Raw genomic sequence first — 25,502 nt, 5'->3', positions numbered from 1 at the left:
CAATCCCGCCCCAGCCCACCCCATTCCGCCGCCCCCGCCTTCCAGGAGGGCGGTGGGCCGTGGGCGGTGGCTCCTTGGGTGCCTCGCGTTTTGACCACCCGTCGGGACCTGCGTCACTGCTCTCTCCCTCCAGGCTGTGTTCTCCTCCGTCTTCTACTTTGCATCGGTCCCTCTGTACCAGGGTTTCCTCATGGTGGGGTAAGTGGACCATCCAGCACACGCAGTGGCCGCACGTCGGGAGGACGGGTCCTTGGGAACCTGGGAGGCCATAGCCGGAGCGCTTCCCACATGGGCAGAGTCAGGACGATCACACACGTGCGCGTGGGAGGTGGCCCCTCTCCGTCTGTCCCCCGGCGATCCCGCTGTCACCTGTTCTCCTTAGCAGCTGTTTTCCTGGGGAAGCCACACTGCATCCAAGCAGGGCCTCCCCTTCCTGGGCCCGCACCCTCCCGCCGGACATGGTTCTTCCTAGCAGGACGTGAAGTTAGCGGCAAAGACACAAAGGGCAGACAGCGCTGGGACGGGCCTGACATCCTGGGACAGCCACCGGGAGGCCTCCTGGGGGAGCACAGCTGAGTTAAGACCACAGACCTCGCTAGGTGTTGGCAAGAAGGGGGCTCCCAGGCCTCTACAGCCCCGGCAGGAGCGCACAGTGGGAAAGCAGCCCAGAGATAAGAGTAAACCTACGGCCCAACAGCCCTCACCTCCGTGTGTGCCCATTGCCACAGGAAGACCCCTCCTCTATTCAGCGCGGTCCTGCGAAGCCCCGACGCCCAACAGCTGACTCAGGAGATCCACTGAGTCGTGTCCCTGCAGCCCAGGGATGAAGGCTTGGGCTGCTAGGCAGCGGACCTGAGGCGGCGGGTTGGGCACTGTGGCGAGCTCAGCGACTTCTGCTGAAACGAAGCACACAGCTGCCTGCACCCCTGGTCCTCCGGCCCCGGCTGGCACCCCTGTCAGAAATAATCGAGCTTACCTTTACAGAACAAAAACCCTGTGCAGTCTGTAGCCGCTTTATTTGTATTAGTAATAACCAAAAATGGGCTGACACAGATGCACTGCAGAGAAGGGGGTGTGGAACTGCCCTGCCCAGAGCCAGGGACCAGGGACCAGCTGAGCAAGAGTCCAGACGCTGGCGCCCGCAGTGTGATGCTGGCCTGTCGCCGTTAGGCAACAACAATTATGACATGGAGAACAGGTGCCAGGGGGTCAGAGGGGCAGAGGGAGACTCCAGGCGGGCTCCAGGGCCCCCTGTGGCCTCCCGGCCTCAGGCTGGCTGCAGTTCTGGAGATGCGGCCACTGGGGGGAGCTGGCTAACGGCTCCTCGGGGTCTGTCTGGGTTCTCTGTGATAACTGTTCTGACGTCTGCAGCAATCTCAAAGTTTTAATTAAAAAGCTTTAATTAAAACTGAAAATTTGGATTCCGCTGCCTGTGAGCATTGTGGCTTGTAGGCATTGCTCCAGTGCTTTAGGACAGGTTCTGCTCTGTTGCCAACTTGTTTTGTTCTGTTTAGAGTTTGCCTTTGGCCTCTGGTGGAAGAGGTGTGCTCCCGGGGTAACCGCCCTGCTCTCCTTCAGGTACGCAACCGTCTACACCATGTTCCCCGTGTTCTCGCTGGTGCTGGACCAGGATGTGAAGCCGGAGATGGCCATGCTATACCCAGAGCTGTACAAGGACCTCACCAAGGTGCGGCCCGCTAGACCCAAGCGGGGGGGAGCTGCAGTGCTCCGCATGAGACTGTGCTTGTGAGGAGGGCGCACCCTCTTTCTGTGGGAACCGTGGCCCTGGGTCAGCGTCGTCCTCAGGCGGGGCCGGCTCCCGCCCCCTGGAGCTGCCGGGGTTCATACTTTGGTGGGCCGCGGGCCTGGGGTCTTCACAGGCTACCCACACGCGGCCACGAGACACGCGTGCTGCGCCACTGACAGAGCTGCTCCCCTGTCTCCCCAGGGGCGATCCTTATCCTTCAAGACCTTCCTCGTCTGGGTTCTGATCAGCATTTACCAAGGTAAGACAGACTCTCTCCTCCTGGGCTGAAGCTGCCTTATCTCTTGTTAGCAGTGGTGCTCTGCCTGCCGGTTAAATTTCTCAGGCTCCATGTTTCGTCAACAGTTGAAGATCGCCTTCTGTTTATCTCGCGAGTCGATCCCCAGCAGCTGGCCCCTTCCCAGCGCAGTGTGGGGTGGCGTTTCTTACTGGTCCAGGTCACCTAAAAACCGACCTGGTTTTAAATAAATGACAATTCTGAAAAATGTAATCAGCCCTTATGACAGCATCTAGCCCACACAGTGGCTTGCTTTCTTGGCGTGGTGGCAGGGCTTGACGAGATCTGGACCCTGTAGTTAGAAGGAGCCAGCTGCCCTTGTGGCGTCCCAGAGAAACAGGTGCCGTGGAGCGTGTGGGCAGTGGCCAGACCCGCAGCGGGCACCAGGGCGTGATCACCAACTGGGGGGGAGGCCTGCCCAGATGCTCCGCTGCCCGGGCACCAGGGCGTGATCACCAACTGGGGGGAAGGCCTGCCCCGATGCTGCTCCGCTGCCCGTCCAGAGTGTCTGTGCGGCGCCGCTCAGCTCAGCAGCCGTGCAGGCCCGTGTCTGTTGGCACGGTCGACGTCGTTAGCGGCAGCCTCTCGGTGACGGAGCCGGCAGCCGCAGCGGAAGGCGGTGCTCTCTCCCAGGTGGCATCCTCATGTTCGGGGCGCTGGTGCTGTTTGAGTCTGAGTTCGTGCACGTGGTGGCCATCTCCTTCACGGCGCTGGTGCTCACGGAGCTGCTGATGGTGGCGCTGACCGTCAGGACCTGGCACTGGCTCATGGTCGTGGCCCAGCTGCTCAGCCTCGGCTGCTACGTGGCCTCGCTGGCTTTCCTCAATGAATATTTTGGTAAGTTGCCATGCAGTTGTTTTCTGAATAACTGTCTCTTCCTGGTTTCCACGTGATTTTCTTGTTGCTTCTGCTACATGATCTTTAGTGTGGATTGCAGACAGCTTCACAGCACACAGCTCATTTTGCGGGGAGACAGAGTTCCATGTAGTGATGCCCAGAGCTGGGCTGGGCTCCCCAAGGGCATGCTCCCCTTGGTCTTCTTCCTGCTTCCTGCTGAGGCTGCAGGGAAGAGGCTCAAAGTACAGGGCCCGCGCGCCCACCCCCTACCCCCCATGAGTGCGTGAAGAACAGGACATGGAGCAGAGGACAGGACGCAGGCACAGAGCACAGAGGACAGGACGCGGGCACAGAGGGCAGAGGACAGAGGACAGGATGTGGGCGTAGAGAACAGGACGCGGGCGCAGAGCACAGAGGACAGGACGCAGGCACAGAAGGCAGAGCATAGAGGACAGGACGCGGGTGCAGAGCACAGAACACAGGATGCGGGCACAGAGGACAGAGGACAGGACGCGGGCACAGAGCACAGAGGACAGAGGATAGGATGCGGGGCTCAGAGCGCAGAGGACAGGACGCGGGCACAGAGCACAGGTACAGGACACGCAGGGCAGAACCTGAAACTGTGGACGGAGCCCCAGGGGGAGCTGTGGTTCCCAGGGAACGGGTGCGGGCTGAGTCTTTCGGCACTTTGTCAAGTGGGCGAAGTGAAAGGGTAGATGGGCAGCTGAATGCCGTCGCTGGGGACGCTGGAGACGCCCGACTGAGGAGAGCCCCGTCCCCCGTCTGGGAGGCATTTCCCGCCAGCCCTCCCCCCGGGACGCTCTGGCCTGACCCACCTGCAGAGGCGCCTCACGGCCCCGGGCCCGTCCTGCACTCGTCAGAGGGACAGGGCTGCCGCCATGTGTGCCCGACGAGCGTCCACACTGTCCCGCACATGGCCCCAGGGGTCCTCACGGCGTGCCCACACTGCCCAGGCCCCGTGAGCCCTGGGCAGACCAGGCCTCTGCTTCCCGGGCCCCATGCCGTCCGTGGTTCTTCGGGCAGCTTTGCCCACAGCCTGCAGGGTTGACACGTCCTGAAGGCGATCGCCCAGCCAGGTTCCCACGCGGCTCTCCCCGTCAGCATCAGGACAGCCTAACCTCCGCCAGGCTGGAGGTCGGCCCGGCACGTCCCCTGGGTCAGCAGGACCCGTGGGGGGCAGGCTTGCGGAGATGGCTCTGCTGACTCCAGACAGGCCCAGAAGGTCCAACCCATCATGGGCTCCATTGTGCACATCTGCCCCTGAACACGGGGGGTTCCTGCCTCCTGTTGCGAACCCTTCACCTGATGCAGGCAGAACAGTGCCTTCACAGGGACCCCGAGGCTCTGCCAGGCCCACCTCTGTGGTAACCTGGGTGCAGGCGGAGGGGGGCCACGACCCCAGCACCCTGAGACCTGTTCGGGCTTTCTCTCCCACAGACGTTGCCTTTATCACGACTGTGACCTTCGTGTGGAAAGTGTCAGCCATCACAGTGGTCAGCTGCCTCCCGCTCTATGTCCTGAAGTACTTGAAGCGGAAGCTGTCCCCACCCAGCTACTCCAAGCTCTCCTCCTAGCCCCTCCCTGCACCTTCGGCTGGTGGCCGTGATGTCCGGAGCACTGCAGCTGCTGAGAGGCCATGAGGCCAGAAGGGCCCAGGCAGCCCAGCCAGGCGCCATGAACATCCTGCCTAGGCACCATGGACTTCCCCACCTTGTCCTCATGGGGCTGGATTTCTTTTCCTCCCCTTTCTGTTGTTTTTCAAAGTTTAATTTCCATGTAGCACCAGCTTGAGTTTCCAGGAATATGAGCCCTGTTACTGTAAAACATCATCATTCTCTGCAGTTCTGGGAACTGAAATGAAAATTTATTTACTATCCTGCAACTTCCCAACTAACATTCAGGTTGTTTCTTTGATGTCATAACAGAGTCGCCCTTCTTCACCAGAATAAAGCCTCCATTCTGTCCAGGCCGTGTCTGCCACACCCTCCCCGCGCCTCCTGCAGGCGCACCCCGGTCCCAGGCGCCCGCACAGCCTCTCCATGCCCACGGCAGCCACACGCGTGTGTCCTGAGGCGCTGCTATTAGCTCAGCTGTCCGCGTCCTTCTGGTGTTTGTCTGCGTCTGCTGCTGCTTCTGGCTCCTGGCACTCAGGCGGTCCATGGCCGCTCACCGGTGCTTCTGTGGGAGAGCGCTTCCTCCTCCAGGCTGTGCTCCAAGTCCCCCTCTGGGTGGCCACTGCCCAGGATGCATCCCAGGGGGGCTTCTCACTCTGGTCCCCGGCCAGGTCCCCACAGGAAAGGCCGTCAGTTGGAAGCCCCTCACATACCCAGCTCCTCACTCAGCAAACAGTCCTGTGGCCCCCGAACAGGCAGACCCTGGGGTCCCGGGGAGGCTGCTCCCACTGCTGCTGGGTGGGTCCACCCTGCAGGTTCTCCTGAAAGCCCTTTTTGCTGGAGTAATTTAGACTCAGGGAAGCTGGCCATCCACACAAGCACTGTGCTGGCTCCCCGACTTCCTGCTAAACCCTGGTCTGACCCCCAGTCCGGACAGCTCCTGGTGTTCCTTTGTCCCGGGCGGGGGTCTCATCCCAAGCTGCCAGTAAGGGCCCCACACGACAGGCAGGTGGCACTGGTTTGCGTCCCTAGGAGGGGGCGCGGTGGCTGCGCCCCTGTGATCCCAGAGGCCCTCAGTGGGCGGTGCCTGCTCAGGCTCCTGCTCAGGCGGCCTGGCTGGGCTCCCGATGAACAGAGCGCGCAGAGCAAGTGTAATTCCAGGGGACTCCAGCAGGTGGCGCTAGAAACTAAGGAATGCAGCCAAGGCCTGCGGCCCAACTTCCGGGCTCTCGGATCAGTCAGCGGTCTGGGCTAGATTCTCCGCGCATTCGCCGCCTTCACGCACGGGCCTGTGTCCACGCGAACTACACTCTGGATGGGGACCGGGGTCCCCTTCATGGTAAAGTGCGGGCGACACCTGGTTCTCCCAGGATGACCCCGCCCGCGGCCCCCGCTCTTCTGCCCGCCGCCCTCCTGGTGGCCGGGAGACTCTGGGTGAGCAGAACCCTAGGGCCCAGGAGGACCGAGGTCATGCACCGTTTTCCTTAAAGCAGAACTTTATGAGTCTCACAACCACGTGATTGTAAAGCCAGAGACCCTCTCTGCTCTTCTCCAAGCCAGTTCTCAGGCCTGGGCTATGTGGCTGCCGCAGAGAAAGGCCGACTCCAGCGCCTTCCACAGCCCAGCTCTGCTGCCTACAGGGTCGGGGGCCCGCCCGGCTCAGGGAAGCCAGCGTGTGGAGGGGCCCCCGAGTCCCTGCCCGACCCCTCAGTCCCTTCTGCCAACTGGGCGAGCGGCCACCGTGGGCCTGGTGGGCTCTGAGCCGGGGTGACCGGGGTCAGGCGGAACTCTCCGTTCCCAGTCACAGGATGCTCTGCTGGGGGCTGCGGTGGCTTCTTCCAAGGAGGCCAGAGCTCCCAAGGGGAGGCTGGGCCCACTCTGCTCGTCCATCAGCCCTGCTCAGGCCCCTCAGAGCTCTGCGTCCATCCATCGGCTGGGTGGCCCGTCAGGGCTCAAGGGAGAGCTGTGGGTGGACACGACCTCTGAGAAGCGAGTGAAGCAAAGGCAGGACGGGGATGAAGCACGGAGGGGGCAGGGCCTCGGGTCCCTGGGCAGCGGAGCCCCTGCCCCGGTCACACAGCCCACGCCCGGGACAGACAGAGCCGGAGGGGTCCTCCCGGGCAGGCTCACGACGGTCAGGTGACTGCGCTGAACCCTGGATGCTGTTTGTTCAGAGTGACCTAACGTCGCTTCAGGGCTCCCAGGCTCTTCCTGACCTGAAGGTGCAGAGACTGGCTGGCCGAGCCAAGGCGGCTCTGATTCTATGATGGGGCCGGGTGTCTGGTCCAGGCTGCGTCTTCACGTCCCCTGCCCGGCACCTGGCTGGGTCACCTGCCCTCAGAGAGCCGGCTCTAAGAGAAGCCAGACTCCTGAGCATCGGGGGGAGCCTCACAGTTTAGACGGTTGCTCCCAGGGCTTCTGGGCACAACTACAGGGGGTGCCCTCCACACAGGCAAGCTGGCGGGGCGTCCACTCAGCCCCAACGTCCTAGTCCTGAGTAGCCCTGACTGTCGCTGCCAAGGAGAGTGGTCTGTCTGAGTGTCTGGAGGCTGCAGTTACGATGATGACTTTGGGGTCTCGCCCAAAGAGAAGGGGTACTGTGCTTCTTATTGTTTTCACCAAACAGGAGCAGAAGGCAGCTGCACCCCCAGGCCCACTCCCCTCACTGGGGTGACATCTCACTGGCTGGGACGCAGCCTCCTGGCCCCAGAGCCCCGTGATGCCCCTGCTCCAGCTGAGCAGCTCCCTGTGTCCGGAATAGCAGAGCAGAGGAGGACGCCCCAAACATGGCCCCAGAGCGCCAGGCCGGGCTGGTCCTGGAGGAGGCTCTGGCCCCACTTTGGGGGTGCCAGAGGGCAAGGCACCCACACCCAGTGAACTGGATGGGCCCAGCTCAGTTCAGGGGTCACAGTTCCAATGCCAAGGACCCTGGGGGCGTCAGGGGCTCTGGGGAGGGAGCCTCCCACTACTCCCCTCACATGTTCTCAATGAGCCCTGAGGTCCCCACACCCCTGGAGCCTGAGCTGGGTGCAGGGTTGTGGGGTCCCTGTCTGGCCTGTACCCCCTCGCCACCACTAACCACCTCTGGGAGAGTAGCCTGTCACTGGGACCTCCCAGGATGTGAGGGGCTGCCCCCACGACCCTGCAGGTGGCCACCTCCTCCAGCAGGGCTTCCTGTGTGCCGGGACCCTCCTGCCCGCCACAGGCACCCCACCACGGGCACACGTGCCAGGCTGCGGGCTCTGCCCCCACAATTTCTGGGACATTCTGACTTCCACCACCCCGTCCCATCTGAATGCCTGCATGAGGGGCAGGTGACAGACAAGCGGGGGAGGGCATGGGGGGGCTCCAGGACCTCGGGACCGTGGGGCTGGGCTCAGGCTGGTCAGATCTGGATGAGGCACTTGGAGGCTGAGCAGCCTCTATGGGGGAAGGACGCCCAGTGTGGTCAGCGATGCAGACCCCAACATCCCACCACGTGACCCTAATGCTCAGCAGGACACTCTGCCCTCGGCCGGGGGCCCACCCGGGTCCTCAGGAGGAAACAGGAAGGTGAATGTTGGGTGGATGCCCAGCTGGGGAGTTTGGTGGAGGGGGGCTGAAGGCATTTTGGTAACCACAGCTGCCAGCCTGGCAGTTGAGCCACTCAGCTACAGACTGCCTGCTGTGGCCCTAGGACCCGCCTGCTGTGGCCCTAGGAGCCGGGATGTCCAGGGCCCCCATCACACTGCCCAGGAGGGACCACCTGGCAGCTTGGGGCCCCACGTGGCCAGATCTGGAGGACACTGCATGAGAACCACGTGAGGACGCAGGCCATGCATCATTAAACAGCAGTGATGAGGGGCGGACAGACTTGGGTGGGCCCAGCTACAGAGCCGTGCCCAGCGGGGATGAGAGGCCTGGGGCGTTTCTGAGTCCCTTCCCAGTCCCCCTCAACAGCCTCAGCCCACCAGGCTGCAGCCGTGCCCTTTGTCCTTGGGTCCCAGAAGCCTTGGTCCTCTGCCTGCACCAGGGCAGGCATTCGTCCTCTAAAGTGCCTCCAGCCTGGGGTCCCCTGCCTTGCCACCGCCTCCCCTCTGCCTTCCAGTTCTGGCCGCCGGCCGGAAGGTCTCACGGCCGCCAGGACGTTGGTAGCACCTGCCCAGAGCAGCCGCTGCAGTGCCATCGACAGAGCAACATGGGCTGCGGGTCCCTGGAGGAGCCCGACTTGGAGCATGTGGGCCAGAGACCCCCGAGGGGGCCAGTCACCCAGAGGCCAGAGGGAGGGTCTCGAGGAGTATCTGCACCCGTGCTCAGGCCGGCAACTTCCTGACGGTGGGGAGGTGCACTCAATGCAAACACCCTTCCACGGACGAGCAGGGAGGGAAGCAGGTCCCTGCCCACGACGGGCTGAGTCAGCCTCAACAGGGAGGAGCGCTGACCGGGAACAACCCGGATGGACCTCGAGGACATGTTGCCGAGTGAAACAGCCGTTCTAAAAGGACAAATACTGAGTGATTCCATCCACACAAGGGGCCTGGGCTTAGCTTAGTGTGCAGGTTCACAAATGGGAGGTAGGGGATGGGGTGGGGCTGGTGATCCGGGTGCCAGCTTGAGAAGATGAGAGCACTCCACAGACAATGGCGACTGTGTGCCCGTACTTGATGCCAGTGAAGCGCACACTTATTGTTTCCATAGTGAACTGTGTTATGTGTGTCAACAGTGAACTGTGTTATGTGTGTTGCATGTGTTGACAGTGAACTGTGTTGCGTGTGTTGCGTGGGTTGATAGTGCACTGTGTTGCGTGTGTTGCGTGGGTTGATAGTGCACTGTGTTGCGTGTGTTGCGTGCGTTGACAGTGAACTGTGTTGCGTGTGTTGTGTCAACAGTGAACTGTGTTATGTGTGTTGCGTGTGTTGACAGTGAACTGTGTTGCGTGTGTTACATGGGTTGATAGTGCAATGTGTTGCGTGTGTTGATAGTGCACTGTGTTGTGTGTGTTGTGTGTGTTGCATGTGTTGAGTGTGTTGACAGTGAACTCTGTTGCGTGTGTTGACAGTGCACTGTTGCATGTGTTGCGTGTGTTGACAGTGAACTGTGTTGCGTGTGTTGACAGCGAACTGTGTTGCGTGTGTTGCGTGTGTTGACAGTGAACTGTGTTGCGTGTGTTGCATGTGTTGACAGTGAACTGTGTTGCGTGTGTTGCGTGTGTTGACAGTGAACTGTGTTGCGTGTGTTGTGTGTGTTGATAGTGAACTGTGTTGCGTGTGTTGACAGTGAACTGTGTTGCGTGTGTTGCATATGTTGACAGTGAACTGTGTTGCGTGTGTTGCGTGTGTTGACAGTGAACTGTGTTGCGTGTGTTGTGTGTGTTGATAGTGAACTGTGTTGCGTGTGTTGACAGTGAACTGTGTTGCGTGTGTTGCGTGTGTTGATAGTGAACTGTGTTGCGTGTGTTGCATGTGTTGACAGTGAACTGTGTTGCGTGTGTTGCGTGTGTTGACAGTGAACTGTGTTGCGTGTGTTGACAGTGAACTGTGTTGCGTGTGTTGATAGTGAACTGTGTTGCGTGTGTTGCGTGTGTTGACAGTGAACTGTGTTGCGTGTGTTGTGTGTGTTGATAGTGAACTGTGTTGCGTGTGTTGCGTGTGTTGACAGTGAACTGTGTTGCGTGTGTTGTGTGTTGATAGTGAACTGTGTTGCGTGTGTTGCATGTGTTGACAGTGAACTGTGTTGCGTGTGTTGCGTGTGTTGACAGTGAACTGTGTTGCGTGTGTTGTGTGTTGATAGTGAACTGTGTTGCGTGTGTTGATAGTGAACTGTGTTGTGTGTGTTGCGTGTGTTGACAGTGAACTGTGTTGCGTGTGTTGTGTGTGTTGATAGTGAACTGTGTTGCGTGTGTTGACAGTGAACTGTGTTGCGTGTGTTGCGTGTGTTGATAGTGAACTGTTGCGTGTGTTGCATGTGTTGACAGTGAACTGTGTTGCGTGTGTTGCGTGTGTTGACAGTGAACTGTGTTGCGTGTGTTGTGTGTTGATAGTGAACTGTGTTGCGTGTGTTGATAGTGAACTGTGTTGCGTGTGTTGCGTGTGTTGACAGTGAACTGTGTTGCGTGTGTTGCGTGTGTTGACAGTGAACTGTGTTGCATGTGTTGCGTGTGTTGACAGTGAACTGTGTTGCGTGTGTTGCATGTGTTGACAGTGAACTGTGTTGCGTGTGTTGCGTGTGTCCACACGTGTTGTAAGCAGACAAGTACAGCACAGGGTCTCTTGCTGTCTGGGCATCGGAGGCCCAAATGCGGGGGAGCCTGGGGGTGTGCGGAGGTGTCGGGCCCATGGCCCCTGCCTGGAACCCCTTGCTTTCAGCTCCTGGGACCCCACAGCCCAGCCCTGCCACAGCCCCAGGCTCTAGGGTGTGGGCTTGAAACAGCATCTTCCCTGAGGGTTCCCATCCATTTACACTTTGGCAAGACGCCACTTCCTGTTTCCAAGAAGGAAAAAAGGCCAAGCGGGCTTGTAAAAAGCCGACTTCTGCTTCAACATCAAACAGTTCAACGCAGCATCTCCATGAGTTAAGTGTAAATGAATCAGAAGCACATGGATTAAATTTCCCTTGAAATTCACTCCAGTTTAAAAATTAATGGAAAAAGTGCCTGGCAAAACTTGTTTAGAGCTTTATTGAACCAAAAACACTTTAAAAATAGTTTGGGAAGCTCGGCAGACCCAAGCCGTGGGCGGATTCCATCTCCTCCCACGCTGGGCCAGAGCTCCGGGCTGGGGAGGGGGTGCTGGCCTGTGCCTGGGGTCCTGTGCCCGCCCCTCCCGAAAACTCACTGTGTGCAAAAGCGAAGCCAATTAGAGCGAGAAAGGGACCCAGACCACCCCCCAACCCCGCCAACCTCGGCCAAAGACTGGGATGGAAAACTGCTCGCCTTGGGCCACTGCTGAATTTAAGAGTTGCCATCAGAAGACTGTTCCTGTTACCATTCTGCAAAACGAAGGCATAGTGAGCTCACAGGTGCAAACCGTGAAGCTTGCCAGAAACCAGAGGAGGACCCTAGTTCCCTCCAGCCAGGTCGGTGGCCAGAGCAGATGCCCAGACAGCCAGATACGGGGGGTGTGGAGTGCCCGCCGCCTCCGCACGCCCTCAGCTCTCAGAAACATAGATTTGGCCTGAGGCTGCTGGGAGGGACCCAGGGCAGCAGGAGCCCGTGCAGGATCCCTCAAGAGGATGGAGGGGAACTGCGGGGACTCTGCTCCACGGGGCATCCTCACCCCTCCTGGGTCCGCCTCAGAGGCCGCCAGGCCCTTGTGGGCCTCGCAGAGCAGGACAGACCCCAGGGCCAGCTGGGGTTCCGGTGCGGCCTGGGGTCCCAGCTGAGGCTGAGTCCACAGCAAAGCAGACGAGCGGCAGAGGGGAGGCAGCTCCTCCCAGGTAAGGAGCCCACAGGCGGGGTCTCAGGTGGGCCCAGAAATCCGCCTCTGGCCTCCCTTTCAACAGAGAGGACCTCGGCCTGCATCACTGTGAAAGCACTGAGGATTGCAGACACGACAAAAATCCCAAGGTCACTTCCGCTGCCCCAGGGGACTGAGCCCAAAGGAGACTTCCGCAGGCTGGAAGGCAGTGGGCAACACACCAGTGTGCTCAGAGGAGAACACTGCAAACCAAGAATCTGATACTCAGCAAAACTACCTTTCAAAAGCGAGGGTGAAATGAAGATTTTCCCAGATAAACAAACACTGAGAACTTGCTGCTGGCAGACCCACCTTACAAGAAATAAAGGAAGTTCTTCAGGTGGAAAGCGGGTGACCCCAGACAGACACTGAAGCCACATGAATAAACAGTGCTGTTAAAGGTAAGCACGTCATTTTATGAAGCAGTACAAATGTATATTTTCCTCCTTTATTCCAATAACTGGTTTAAAAAGCAATCGTATAAAATAATACAGATATAATGTAATGTGAGGCCTATAATTAGTGGAAATGTAAGACAAGTGTAATATTTTCACCAGAACCAAGGAAGTGGGTGAAACAAAGCTGGGAGGAAGGAGATGCCTGCAGGTGGTGAAGGAGCACCAGAGCCCCGCTGGGTCTGCAGCATCACCATTCGTTAACATGTTACCATAAAAAGAGGAGAAAGGAATGAACCACATAGGATTCATGGTTATGTCTGTCACTGAAATTAAGCTACTAGGCATCTGAAGCTGACTGTGATGTTAATATTTCTGTGGTAAATCCACTAAAGAAATAACTTTAAAAGGGGTAAAAAGCACTAAAGAATTCATTTTGCTACATCAGAAAACATTCACTTAACATAAAGCAATAAAGGAGGAACAGAGGAACAAACCAACGGGAGGAAAACAGAAAACAAGAAAAATGAAATGGCAGATATAAATCCAATGATATCAATACTAACATTAAATGTGGATGGATTTAACAAGCTGATCAAAAGAAAACGTGATCCAACCTGAACCCGGCTACAGTAGGTGCACTTTAGACTCACGAATGGACTAAAGTGGAAAAACATACATTATGCAAAGAACAAGGTCGGGAAGCTGGAACGGCTGTATGAATGTCAGACAAAATAGATTTTAACACACAGAAAATGTCATTAAACAAAGAGGCATGTTTCATAACGATTACAGGGCCCATCCATCAGGAAGACGTAAAAATTATAAATATATGTGCATCTAGCCACAGAGGCCCAGAATATATGCCACAGAAGCTGACGGGAGGAAGGGAGAGGCAACGCTGCAGCAATAGTGGGAGATGTCAGGAAGGGCCCTGCCTTCAATCATGGGTGTGGCAACCAGGCAGAAGACCAACCACGAAACAGAAGACCTGAGCCCAGGGAGGCATACCAGCGAGGCCCACCGGACATCCTTAGGACACGCCACCCAGGCGCGGCAGAACACACGTTCCCCTCAGAGTCACATGGGACACTGTCCAGAGAGAACGTTCTCCACTGGACCAGGGGAGCCGCTGCTGAGACTCAGGGCGGGCCACGTGGAGGGCGAAGGGCGGGAGGTGCCATGCTGAGTCTTCGGCAGGGGTGCTGACCAGCCCTGGCCGTGCTGACACTGGCTGAGGACTGCAGTTTTAGCCCAGTGGTGGGACGCCTGGAGTGGGTGGTCTGGAGATGAAGAAGCCCCTGTGCTGTCTCAGGGACGAGGAGAAGATTCAAGAGCTACTTCACAGGGAAAATCTCAGAGCAGAACCTCCAAACCAGAAATGTACGGACCTCTAAGGACACCCCTAACAGAAAAGGGAACTCACAGGTGTGCAGACCCATCTTTTTCAACTTCAGGCACAACTGGCAGGTTTACTGTCAATGGCTTTTTAAAAGAACCTCAGCAAAGTTTACTTAGAAGTAAACAAACTCTTCCTAATTGTGATTTTTGGGCTTCCCAGGTGGCGCTACTGGTAAAGAACCTGCCTGCCAATGCAGGTAGACATAGAGATGTGGGTTTGATTCCTGGGTCGGAAAGATCCCCTAGAGGAAGGCACAGCAACCCTCTCCAGTATTCTTGCCTGGAGAATCCTCATGGACAGAGGAGCCTGGTGGGCGGCGGTCCGTAGAGTTGCAGAGTTGGACACAACTAAGGCAACTTAACATGCATGCAATTCTGATTTTTCACTTAATGCCTATCTCTACCCTCTGGCTCAATGCCCATGTAGCCAAGCATGTCTGCCAACACTTGGTTCAGTCTGTAAGCCTCTTGCAGGCTGCTCAGAGGTGCTGCAGGAGGAATGCACACCTGCCCTTTAGGGAAATCGCATGCTCAAAGTGGTTCCAAATGGGAGAACTTTAAACTGGCACTGCCAGGGCTCGGAGGTGGACCTGGCGAGAACAAAAGCATTTACATTCAACTCACAGATGTCTGAGGTGATTTTCATGAGCAAGAAGTGGCACCTGGGTGTGCAACAAGGGAACAGGAAGAAAGGGTGGACACCAGCTGCACCTGCCCAGAAGGCCCTGCCAGGCTGGGGGTGCAGAAGCTGGAAAGTGGGACCAAGGGGTCCCCAGCGGGGCTCCCAGGGCAGGGGACACAGCAGCCCCTTCAGGCAGCTCTGGCCAGACCAGTGCCTCCCAGGTCCTCCAGAGCCGGTCCCCAGGCCGCGGGCGCTGAGGGTGCCATCTCCATAGCACTTGTACTTGAACACAAAACCGAGAACAACAGCGACTGCAAAGTCTATAGAAAATATTGAGCAGGAAGATGAATACCCAAGTGTGCACCAGAAGAAAGGATTTGGCACTAAAGGGACTTTGAAAGTGGTAAGCTTCTTTGGGTGTATTTGCCCCAATAATCCACAGAAACAACAGTAATCTAAAAATAGTCTTGTTTTCTGTCCTAAGCTCCTTTTAACTTCGTTAGTCATCACCAATTCTTAAAATAAAACCCGTGTAACGTCTCTCCTAGTAGCAGCTATAAACACACCTCGAGCGGGGCCGGAGGACCCAGAAAGGCGGAAGGGGCGCCGGGGGGCCGCGGGCGCGGGGACGAGGCCGGTGGCCCCGCGGTGGCCGCAGGGCCGGCCCGAGGCGGACACGGGGGCGCGCTGGCCGCGGAGCTGCGCCGCCGCCTCCGGGACTCCCTGCGCCCTGGCGCGCGGCCACCGTGGTCCGGGCAACGGCATTAAACAGAGGGAAACAGACGGGACACCGTCACCCGGGCGGGGGAATGAGGGGCGCGTTGAGAGCAGACAGGAAAAGAGCTTTTCTGGATGGAGTGAAAATTATTTATTGGAGGAAGAGGAGGAGGAGGCGGCGGCCAATGGCCGAGTGGCACTCCCGCCCCGAGGGGTCCCGCAGGCTCCGGGGCCGCAGGAGCCGCAGGAGCCCTGCGCCCCTGAAAGCCCGAGAGGGGCGGGCGGAGGGGGCGAGAGTCAGCCTTCCTTTTGACACAACTCTCCAGACCTCCCTTCGCTCCACGCCACGACTCGGCCTCTCCTCCCGGCCCGTTCCCCTAGTGGGGCGGGCACTCGCGCCGACAAACTCTCCAGGCAAAACCCGAGCCCGTAGACTAGGGGGCCGGGGACTCACCAGCGCATCTTTGCAGAGGGAGGCGGGGGCGGGGGCGGGGGGAAGGGGGAGGGGCGGGGCGCCCCCTGGCGGCTGCCAGCTCCGGACGCACGTCCCGCCCCCCGAGTCCCCGCCCCCCAGTCTCCGCTTCCCCCCACTTTCTCCCCCCCAGCCCCGCCTCCCTCCGTCCCGCGTCCTCGCGACCCTACCCCCTCGGTAAGCGCGAGCGGTTCCCCCTCTTGGGCCTCCAGCGTCCTCGCGGGGTCTCCCAGCCCCAGCCACTGCGTCCCCGCGGGGTCCCCCCCGGCCCTTTGCCTGGGGCTCGGGGCGCCTGGCGGGCCAGCTCCCAGAACGTGCGCTGACCCACAGGTAGTAACACCAGGAGTGTCCTGACCCCCACCAGACCCCCAGGGGAGACCCCCAGGGGAGACCTGCGCCCAGTCAGGCCGACTCCACTGGGATGAACCGACAACCGCGGTGGTGACGTGGGCATCCCCCCGCAGGGCGCCTTCCTGTTGTTTAATGTCGCACCGAGGGCAGGGCAACCCCCCCCGCCCCGCACTGGGTCAAGCGTGGCATCCCCCTTTCCCCGGGTGCCGGGCGTGGAGTCCTTTGGGAGCACCCACCCGCGAGCCGCAGGCCTCTTGGTCCCTGCGGCAGACACGTCTTCTGCTTTGGGTTTATTTTAACCCACATAGGGTGTCGTGCAATAGATTTATGATTCTTAAACACCAGACATTTTAACTGCCCCAACACTCCGTCCCTTCCATCCAAGGCCAACACGAAGATATGGTCCCATTTTGGCCGCTGAGCTGCACCAAGAAGCAGGAGGGCTTGAAAGAGGAAAGAGTGAAGTGAAACGGCCGCTTGGAGAGGCCTCCCCCGCGAGGCGAGTGGACCAGCCCCCGTCGGCTGGAAACCCCAGTCGCGCCCGTAAACCGCCCTGGCCCTCGGGGCCGGCCGGGGGCGACGGCTGGGAGCCCGGGGAGGGGCTCGTGGTTCTCCACGCCCCCCCTCCCCCCCCCCCCCCCCCCCCCCCCGCCGCCCCGCGCCAGCCAGCCGTGCAACAGGCAATCTGGGTCGCTCAGATATTTACAGAAGAAAAATGACAGTGACTCCACGTCCCGGGACTGCCGTGCAATCTGTTAGTAATTTAGCGGGATGGGAATTTCCTTTCTCGGGCCTGCCAGTGGAAGCGCTTTTCCAAATTTCCACAGCGGGGGAAGCCTGCGATTTTACATAATGACTTCAGCATGCAGGGCTCTCTCGGCACCCCCGTCGGCCCCCCTCCCCGCCCCGCCCCGCCCCCCTCATTAAAGCGCAGTGCGGTTCTCTCAGGACACCCGAGTGGACCCAGGCGTCCGGGCCGGGCCGCGCGCCGGGTGCGCCCCAGCCTCTCCGCATGCACCCCTGTCCGCCCCCCTTGCGCCCCGCGGGACGAGCGAGCGGCGGCCCGGCGCGGGGAGGGGCGGCCGCTCGGCGGCTGGTCCCCCGGGCCCAGCGCCGGCTCGGGCGGGCGGGGGCGTGATGTCACGGCAGGGAGGGGGCGCGGGAGCGGCCGGGCCAGCGGGGAGGCGGGGGAGGTATTTTCCAGCTTTAAAAAGGCAGGAGGCAGAGCGCGGCCCTGCGTCAGAGCGAGACTCAGAGACTCCGAACTCGCCGGCACAGTCACCGCGCCGGGGAGGGCGGCCGGGCGCGGGGACCGGGGCGCGGGCGCACACCTCCGAGCCCCGGCCACCGCCACCCTGCGGGGCTCCCGGGGCCGCAGCCCGGCTCCGCCACGCGCGCACACACCCTCCCACCACATTTCTCTGGGGCGCGCGGGCTGAGCTGAGCCCGGGCCGGAGCACGTCGGCCAGGGGAGAGGGGGCCTTTCGCGGGAGACCCGACCCCGGGCGGCAGCGCGAGGCGCCCACTTCTCCCGCTCCTCCTCCTGCTTGCCGCCGCCGCCGCCGCCGCCGCGTGGATGCCAAGTACCAGTTTTCCAGTCCCTTCCAAGTTTCCACTCGGCCCTCCGGTTGCAGTCGGCGGGAGCGGAGAAACTTTGGGGCCCTCGGCGCCCGCCGGCGGCACCATGAAGTCAGCAGAGGAAGGTAAGCGGGCGCAGCCGCAGTCCCCCACCGCGGCCCCCGAGGCGTGGGGGCGGCCCCGCACCCTGAGCCCCGCGCCGATCCCGCCTGCGCCCGGCGGGCTCCCGGCCTGGGGAGGGGCGAGCAGGCCAGTCTGGTGTCCGCGCGCGGGGAGGGGCGCGGGCAGCCGAGCGCGCAGCGGGCGCGCTGCAAAGATTGGGAACCGGTGTCCCCCTGGTGTTTCCCCAGAGCGGCCCTGATTTCGAACGCGCCTTCTTGCCAATAGGTGTCTCCTCTTCTCTAGCGCTGAGTGCGCGCACTTGGCCTTCGCTGGTGCAGCCGCTCGGCAGATCCCGCTGTAGAAACTCGGTTCATATGCAGGCGGCTTGGGGACCAGCGAGGTTAGGGCCGACAGAGCCACAAAGGAAGGACATTTTGGGGAGAAGCGAGGCTTCTTTAGGAAAGAGGGATGGCCCGGTTTCTTCCCCAGTGGGGCCGGGCCACCCTGTAGCCTCGAAGACCAGCCGTACAGTGAGGTGGGGATCTCTGCTCCCCTCTACGAACTTAGACGGGGGCGGATTCTCTCCAGGCACCGGGCCACGGGAACCGCTCCGTAAGGCGCCGCCACGCCGATGGCTCGACCCGCAGAACTAAAAGCGATGAAAGGCGCGGTGGGGCGCAGCCCCTAATTCAAACCAGTTTGCAATCTTGTGGATTTGAGAGTTCCAACCGTAGATGTTTCAGGACAGTCTGGGAAGGCCTGCCGAGTTTCAAGCTACTTTTTCATAGTCACAAGGATGGCATAAGCGTCTGCCCTGAAGCCGGTGATGGCGAGGCCGCGACTGATAGTCTGCTGGCGACCCTCCTTCGTGCAGCCTCGGGTCCACAGCCCCTCACATTCACCCCTCACCCGCCCTTAGAAACCGCCACCATCACCCCGAACTCCCCCACCACCCTCATTAGCCGGGAGCAAAGGGGTGATTAGCCTCCTGTGAGGGGCCACCGGGGCCAGGGCTCTGGTGGAAGCCAGAGACACCTTTCCAAACGCCTTATCAGCGCTGAAGTACTTTGTCTAAATTATTTTAAGAAAACTGCCAAGGCTGCCAATGTGTAATGAGTACTCATATTTTATAAGGGCAGACATCCTTCTGGGAAGTGCTAGAAACTAAATGCTACTGCTTCCTGCACGATTCTAATAAATATGACGGCCCCACTTGCATCACAGCTGCAGTTTTCAAAGACTGCCTGCTCTGGAGAACTTCTTACCATCAGCAAACATGCGCTCAAGACCCTACATTCAATGTAAGAACGTCATATGGGGGTCAGGGCCTTGATGTCTTATGTTATTTATATGTAGTTTTAATCAAGGGAAGATATATATTAGCATACACCTTATGTTTCTTACCATTTCATGCCAATTTAGAAAATGTTTAAATGTAAGCAGTAGATAATGCTTACAGGATGAGCTGTTACTGTCAGAAAAGTTTTAAAAGTTGTCGAGATTTTGATTTTACATCTTTGGACACTTTACATCAAAGTTTCCCCACATATTTCTTACCACTGCTTTTTAAATATGTGGGCCTTTCAAAGTTTAGATCTCTTTACTTGAGCAGTCGGTGGTCTGTCGTCAATAAAGGGTCTTTTTTTTTTTTTCTCTCTTACAAGAAGAAAAGACAGCTATGAGGGGGTGATTATTTGTCGTTTCCTACGTAAGAGAAAACATTCTAAGGCGCCAGTGCTGAGACAGTTAGCCAGGCGCGGTGATACCCTTCGACTAAACAAATATCGGTGCATGTATCAGGACTGCAGAATTAGGCCAACCAGAAAGCATGATCTAATCCTTCATACAGACAGGAGCGGGGTGTGAGAGGCAAGAGCCCGTCTGCAGGTCCACGCCTGCCTTGCTCAGGGCTGGCGGAAGGATCTGGCCTTCCCCGCAGGCCAGACTGGGCTTTGGTTGCCCGTCTGAGAATCTGAGGGAATCCCCAGCCTTCCCCTCCAGTTTAATGAGCATCTGGTCAAAGCTCATTAGGCCTGTTGTTCGGGAAGGCCCTGTGCTTGTTTTTCCGCGTGGGGAAGGCAGAGAAATGCGGGCCTTGTAGGTACGCCCACCACCCATTCAGAAGTTGCTCCACACGGAATGCCTGGGGCGCTCCAGGACTGAACAAAGCCCGCCCTGTTCTCCCGCCTCGCTCCGCGTCGTCTCCTAATCCAGATTAGAAAGGCCCCGTGGCCGCATCGCTCGCAGGGCTGGAGGCCTGGGCCCCGAGCACACCCGCCGCCGCTGGGAGGAAGCGCCAAGCTAAACATTTCCATCAAGACAGGAGTGTCTGCTGAATTGGCAAATAGCTCCAAACCATTTACAAGACGCAAGGCACTGAGGGTGCTGGTGGGGGACCAGTTAGAAAACGGCCCCCTCTCGGGCGACCTTGGTGGGGGGTCAGCTTCTCCTTGGGACAAAGCAGACCTGAGTCCTGACCCTGGGGGACTCGGGTCCACCGGGAAGGATAAACCCACTTTCTCCAGGACAAAACAGTCTAGAGAGACGTTTTGGTGTAAACAGTGGGTAGAGGCTGTTAGGTTTGTGTGTAAGTTTTCGGCGAGGGTGATAAAGTGGCTGAACTTAAAAAGAGAGAGAAAAATGAAATGCTGTGGCTTCTGAACGGAAAACAGAACTTCCATTTGCCTGAAGGTCAGCAAAAAAAGCAAACTAAAACAAAACAGCCCTCCAACATACATCTCAAAGTTGGGACTATTATTAGAAACTAAATCAGGCCAAAGTGAACTATAGTTTATCACGAGAGAAAACCAGCCGTTTGAAAAGGTCCTGAGAGAGAAGAGGTTTGGGGGGTGTCGGGTGACTCCCAGGTTCTCTGCTTCCGGAAAAATTGGTCCCCAGGGGCCGAGGGCCTGCAGGAGAGGGGAGGACGCGACAGGCTGGATTAGCAGCAGAGTCGCAGAAACGGACCATTGAGCACCGCCTCCTTCCCCCGTGGGCGATCCTCTGCCTCTCCTCCGCCCCCCCCCCCCCCCCCGCCTTCCTGACCACCTTTCTCGGGCTTTTCCAGATGTTGCTTTCACGGGGCGCCAAGACCCTGGGGAAGTAGAACGGCTGGGAGAAAGTCCAGTTGGGCCGGGGGCGGGCTGGTCTCAGGAGGGCCTAGCTCTACACGGACTTTGTGCGCACACGCTGCTCTGCGCCCCGGCCTTGGGTGTCACCCCCGCGGGCTCCCCCTCTTCTCGCTCGGCCTGGGGGAGCTCTGGGGTTATTCAGGGATGGTTGGCAGGCTACTCGTGGGCCCACAGGCGTTTGCACGCGTGTTTCAGTAATTTGAGGGACTAAAGTGAGCGGGGTCACAAAAAGGAAAGGTAGCTAGTTGGGCATCAGCCTGCCCGTAGCAGGCCGCGCTGGAAGGCTGCGCCGCGGCCCGGGCGTCCCCACGACCTCCCACCTCCTGACTCTCAGGGTGGGGCTGGGGGGGCGGGGTGGAGATCTAAGCTGCACGGGCCGGAGCGCAGTATCGTGCGTGCGGGTTGGGGGAAGAAGCTGCTCCTCTGAAAGCCGGCCCTGCCATCCAGGGGGTTCTGAGCCGGCCCGGCCTGCGGGGCTCCAGCAGGACGGAGGTGGGGGCTCCCCGACCCAGGGGCGGGCGGCAGCCTGGAGGTCCCTTCGGCCGCTCAGCGGAGCCGCTGTGGTCAGGGCCGCGCGTCCCGGGCTCTGCGCCCCTCCCTCCAGCCCCCTCCCCGGTGGAGCCGCCGATGCCGCTCGCTGCGCCCGCCTCCCGGAGCGAGGTTGCGGGCTGGCGGGGGTACACCGCCAGGTCCCGTCCGCACCCCCAGCTTCTGTCCACCCGACTCCCGCCGCAGGGGTTCTAGGGCCGCGGGGCGGACGGAGGTGGCCGGAGACCCCGTGTGCCCCTCTGGCACCAGTGCACCCCCCGAGCGCAGATCCGGGAGGCACCCGGGGATCTCCCTCGCGCTGGGGGGCCGACCCCGAGAGCTTCCCTGGGGGGGCCCCCGGGCGCGGGTGGGGGCGCGGGGAGCCGGGACACCAGTGAAAGGCGTGCGCTCCGGCTCGCGGGGAGAGTTTATTTAAAACTCGGAAGCCGGCGGCCGGCGAGCCGCTTGTTTATGTAAACCCGGAAACAGCGGGGGGAGGGGCGCGGCGGGGGAGGGCCGGGGGGGAGGGGCGCGGGAGTCACGTTACCGAGGACGCGCGGCCGAGCCCGGGCGCAGCCGAGTCCCGGCGGCGCGACCACAGGTGCCCGCGGCCCGCGCCCGATCACGGAGCCCGGCCCGGGACCCCGACACTAGACCCCGACCAGGAGCCCGACCCCGCCTCGACCCCAGACCCCATGAGACCCCGGACCCTGAATCTGATCCCGACCCTGACCTCGGACCCCTGACCTAGGACTCGGAACCCGAGCCCCGACCCCCACCCTGGACCCCTGACCTCGAACCCCGACTCCGGCCCTGGCCCTCTGACCCCCGACCCAACATGACGGGGCTGGAGGAGGACCAGGAGTTCGACTTTGACTTCCTCTTCGAGTTTAACCAGAGCGACGAGGGCGCCGTCGCGGCCCCCGCAGGTGGGTGCGCGGCCGGGCGCGGGGCGGGCGGCGGATCCGGGTCGGGAGGGGCCGGTCTGGAGGCGCGCCCGGCTCCCGCCCCTCTGCCCGGGGCGCCCCCCCGGCCTCCGTCCCACCCTCCGCGGCGCCCGGGCAGAAAACAGGTCCAAGCTGAGGGGCGAGCGGGGCGGCGGGGGAGGCCCTCTGGGGTCGTAGGGTCGCCTTGCCAAATGGGCTAGGCTCCGGGCGCCGTCCCGCTGGAGGGGCCTCCTTTTTAGGGCGCGGTGGGTACTGTTCCTGCCAGGGGACAGGGCGCCAGGCCCCGGACGTGGACGTCCCGCGGGGCGGGGGCCAGGAGCCCCTACGTCTGCCCTCCAGGCTCCTTGTGCCCTCAGCGCTAAAACCTCCCGCCCCACCAAGAAAAGTCCCAGGGGAACCAGCCTTCAGGCCCCGCGACCACCGAGTTCCCCGGCCTTTTCTTTCTTTCATTTTCTCTTCTCTGTCAAAAATAAAGGTTCTACTTAAACAAGCAGCTGATGCAGGAACCCTCCAGCCCCCGGGACTGGGTGCGTGCTCTCCAATAGGAATGAGACGTTGAGCAGTCACCCAGTTTTGCAGGAAGACTGGGCCTGAGCTGGAGGCCGCCCCAAGTGGAGGGCGCCTGGAGCCCCTCCCTGCAGCCTGGCCCCCCACCTGTCTCTTGTGTCCCCTGTCAGCCTCCTTTCTTGTTTGTCTGCAGGACACTCTCTCTGGCCCTGCCCACGTGGCGGGGAAGTGGTGAAGCTGAGCCCAGCAGCTTGGCACCGTTGGGTACCCAGCTCTGCAATGACTGTATAATATTTTCCGTATCATTCACCACCCTTCTTTTAAAACTGCAGCGTCCTGCTCGTTTTTTTAAAAAACAAATGTTCCAACCAGGCCAATGTGGCCTGAATCAGTCCTCCCTGGATGGCCTCCCTTTTCCTCTTCTGGGCTGTGGGTCCCCAGGCCTTTGGGTGGGTGGGAGCCAAGGCAGGCGAGGGTGGGAGAGCGTGGCAGTTTTCTGAACAGATGTGAGGCTCGAGGTGGAGAAATGGGCCCCACAGGCCTTCTGTACTCGCTTGGGTTTGGCTGTCTGGACGCAGGTCCTGGCTGGGCTGTCTGGGCTGTTTCCACTAGCATACTTTCTCCCTTGGTATCCAGCCCCCTTTCCAGTCTTCTTAGCAGATGTATCTGACGAGAGGCCTGATGTGTGAACTGCTCCCCTGACCACTCCAGGGTGTGAAAGCCGGGTGAGGACGGAGTGCCACGCACATCCGGTGTCCTCAGGCTCTGCCGCCCCAGAAGGCAGGCCTGGTCAGAGCAGAGGCCTGTGCTTGGGAGTCCCCTGGAGTGGGGGGAAGGCCTCACAGCCCCCTCGGTCTCTGTGCATGTCTGCTCCCGTGACAGCAAACTGAGCAAAATTCTCAAGGTGCTCCTTCAGCATCGTTGCCAAGTGTATACCCCCACCCACCCCAGCCTCCAGGGACCACAGTCCCAGGAAAGCCTCCTGCAGGAAGGCCTCTGGGATACCGGGCCTTGGTGGAGGGACGTCAGGCAGCTGGAGGGAGCTCTGGGCAGAGACGAGGTGGTGCCTTCACTTTGTCATGGCATTAGAAGAAAGCATCCCTTTTTATCTATCTATGTGAGAGACACTCATACTTTTTCTTACGACTATCTTAGAGCAGGTTTTAGGTTTACAGCAGAATTGAGAGGAAGGTATCGAGATTTCCTGTGTACCCCCTGCACCCACAGGCACAGCCCCCCAACCATTGACATCTCCCCTAGATGGGACGGTTGTTACAGTCAATGAACCTACATGGACACATCATCGTCCAAAGTCTGTAGTTTACATAATGTTCCCTCTGGGTGTTTAATCCTGTGGGTTTGGATGAATGTGTAACGACACATGTCCACCATAGTGGGGTCATTCAGAGCGCTTTCACTGCCCCGCCCCTGTTCATCCCTGCCTCCTCGGTCCCCGACCACTGACCTGGTCACTGTGTCCCTAGTTTTTCCAGAGCGTCCTGCAGTTGGGACGCTGGACGCAGAGGATGCAGCCTTTTCAGATTGGCTCCTTTCACTCAAGTGACACTCAACTTGCGTCTCCTCCAGGCCTCTTCCTGACTTGATGGCTCTAGTGCTGAATAACATCTTTTGTCTGGATGGATCACAGTTTATCCATTCACTTACCGATGGACATCTTGGTTGCTTCTAAGTTTCGGAAGCTATGAATAAAGTACATTCTTCTTGTTCTTATTAATTACTAACATTACATTGTAATTATTAAGTTAATGGTTACATTGTTATATTAAATTCTTCAGCTCTTAATGGGTGACAGAAATGACTTCACATTATTTCAGTGATGAACTTGGACAGAAATAAGTGAATGACTGACCAACTCTGAAGTTGATTGTGAAGCGAGGTGACAGAGCTTGGGAGGCGATTATACTCAGCCCAGAATGGGCACTTTCTCAAAAGGATTCGGCCTTGCCTGACCACAGGGCCCCTCACCCTCACCATTCTGAGTGAGAGTGGCATCTTCTCACCTGTCACCTGTCGCTCACGCCACCTCTTGCTCTAGAGTGCGTGACACCCCCGCGTTCGAGGAGGCCTGGGTGCTGGGGTTCCTTATGTGCAGAGAGCTTGGCAGGTGCAGATAGTCAGTCACCATTTGTTGGAAGAAAGAAAGCAAGCAGAGTTTTAAAAATAACCCGCCCTGGTCTGGGCAGGGTGTTGTTTGCCCAACAGGGGCTGCCCTGGCCCCTCTGGGGAAGGAGGATGGCTGGGGGCTTCCCTCCTGGGGGGGCTTCCTGCTGCAACTTCCCTCTGGGTCTCAGGAAATAGCTGCTCTGCTGTGGGCCGGGCGGGCGTGGCCCTGCTTCCCGCCCCGGGCTCCTGTTTTCTAAGTTATTTTGGCCGCCCAGCTGGGGCTGTCACCCTGGCAACGCAGGAGGAAATGGGCGGGGCCTCCTGGCGGCCTGGGGGCGGGTCCCTCACCGTGCCGGTTGGGGGCTCAAGATTCTTGCGTGAAAGTGGACGTTTCCTGAGAAAAGGAAGACTTGGAGTTTTTATTCAAAGTGCCCTCTCAGTGATGGTGGTGGCCTGGAGACCCCAGAGGCCCACGTGTTCTGCTCGCTCGCGGCCCTCCGGGCCTCGGGCCCAGAACCCAGCGTGCCGGCCAACCCGGGGCCACGCAGGCCGAGGGCCACACTTGCGCCTCCAGCCGGCAGGCCCACGCCCTCAGTTTGCTGAGACTTCCAGAGACACTCCACCACCGGGGTCTTTGTCCGGAGGATGTTTTACTCTTCCCGTGGAGTTTGTCGAAGGAAG

The 25,502-nt window shown here is 59.6% G+C and overlaps 2 protein-coding genes across 8 annotated transcripts in view; both read left to right on the top strand.

The window, feature by feature from the left end:
• Positions 1 to 4,864, top strand: part of ATP9B (ATPase phospholipid transporting 9B (putative)) — a 150,999-nt gene extending 146,135 nt beyond the window's left edge. For both annotated transcript variants that reach the window (XM_061399483.1, XM_061399484.1), the window contains 5 exons: positions 134 to 198; positions 1,579 to 1,687; positions 1,949 to 2,006; positions 2,676 to 2,879; positions 4,338 to 4,864. In XM_061399483.1, the coding sequence (XP_061255467.1) occupies positions 134 to 198; positions 1,579 to 1,687; positions 1,949 to 2,006; positions 2,676 to 2,879; positions 4,338 to 4,474 (573 nt within the window). In that variant the 3' untranslated portion in view covers positions 4,475 to 4,864. The remainder of the gene's footprint in view (positions 1 to 133; positions 199 to 1,578; positions 1,688 to 1,948; positions 2,007 to 2,675; positions 2,880 to 4,337) is intronic.
• Positions 4,865 to 16,867: 12,003 nt separating this feature from the next.
• Positions 16,868 to 25,502, top strand: part of NFATC1 (nuclear factor of activated T cells 1) — an 87,976-nt gene continuing 79,341 nt past the window's right edge. For 2 of the 6 annotated variants that reach the window (XM_061399463.1, XM_061399465.1), the window contains exon 1: positions 17,390 to 17,607. In XM_061399463.1, coding sequence (XP_061255447.1) covers positions 17,481 to 17,607 — 127 coding nt within the window. In that variant the 5' untranslated portion in view covers positions 17,390 to 17,480. Of the gene's footprint in view, positions 17,608 to 21,776; positions 22,173 to 25,502 lie in introns of those variants that run through there. The other 4 variants (XM_061399466.1, XM_061399462.1, XM_061399461.1 and 1 more) reach the window with 4 other exon arrangements.

Source organism: Bos javanicus, chromosome 24 (genome assembly GCF_032452875.1).
Source record: "Bos javanicus breed banteng chromosome 24, ARS-OSU_banteng_1.0, whole genome shotgun sequence".
NCBI lineage: Eukaryota > Metazoa > Chordata > Mammalia > Artiodactyla > Bovidae > Bos > Bos javanicus.
Note: the sequence above shows the minus strand (reverse complement) of the source record. Positions and strands in the feature narration are given on the sequence as shown.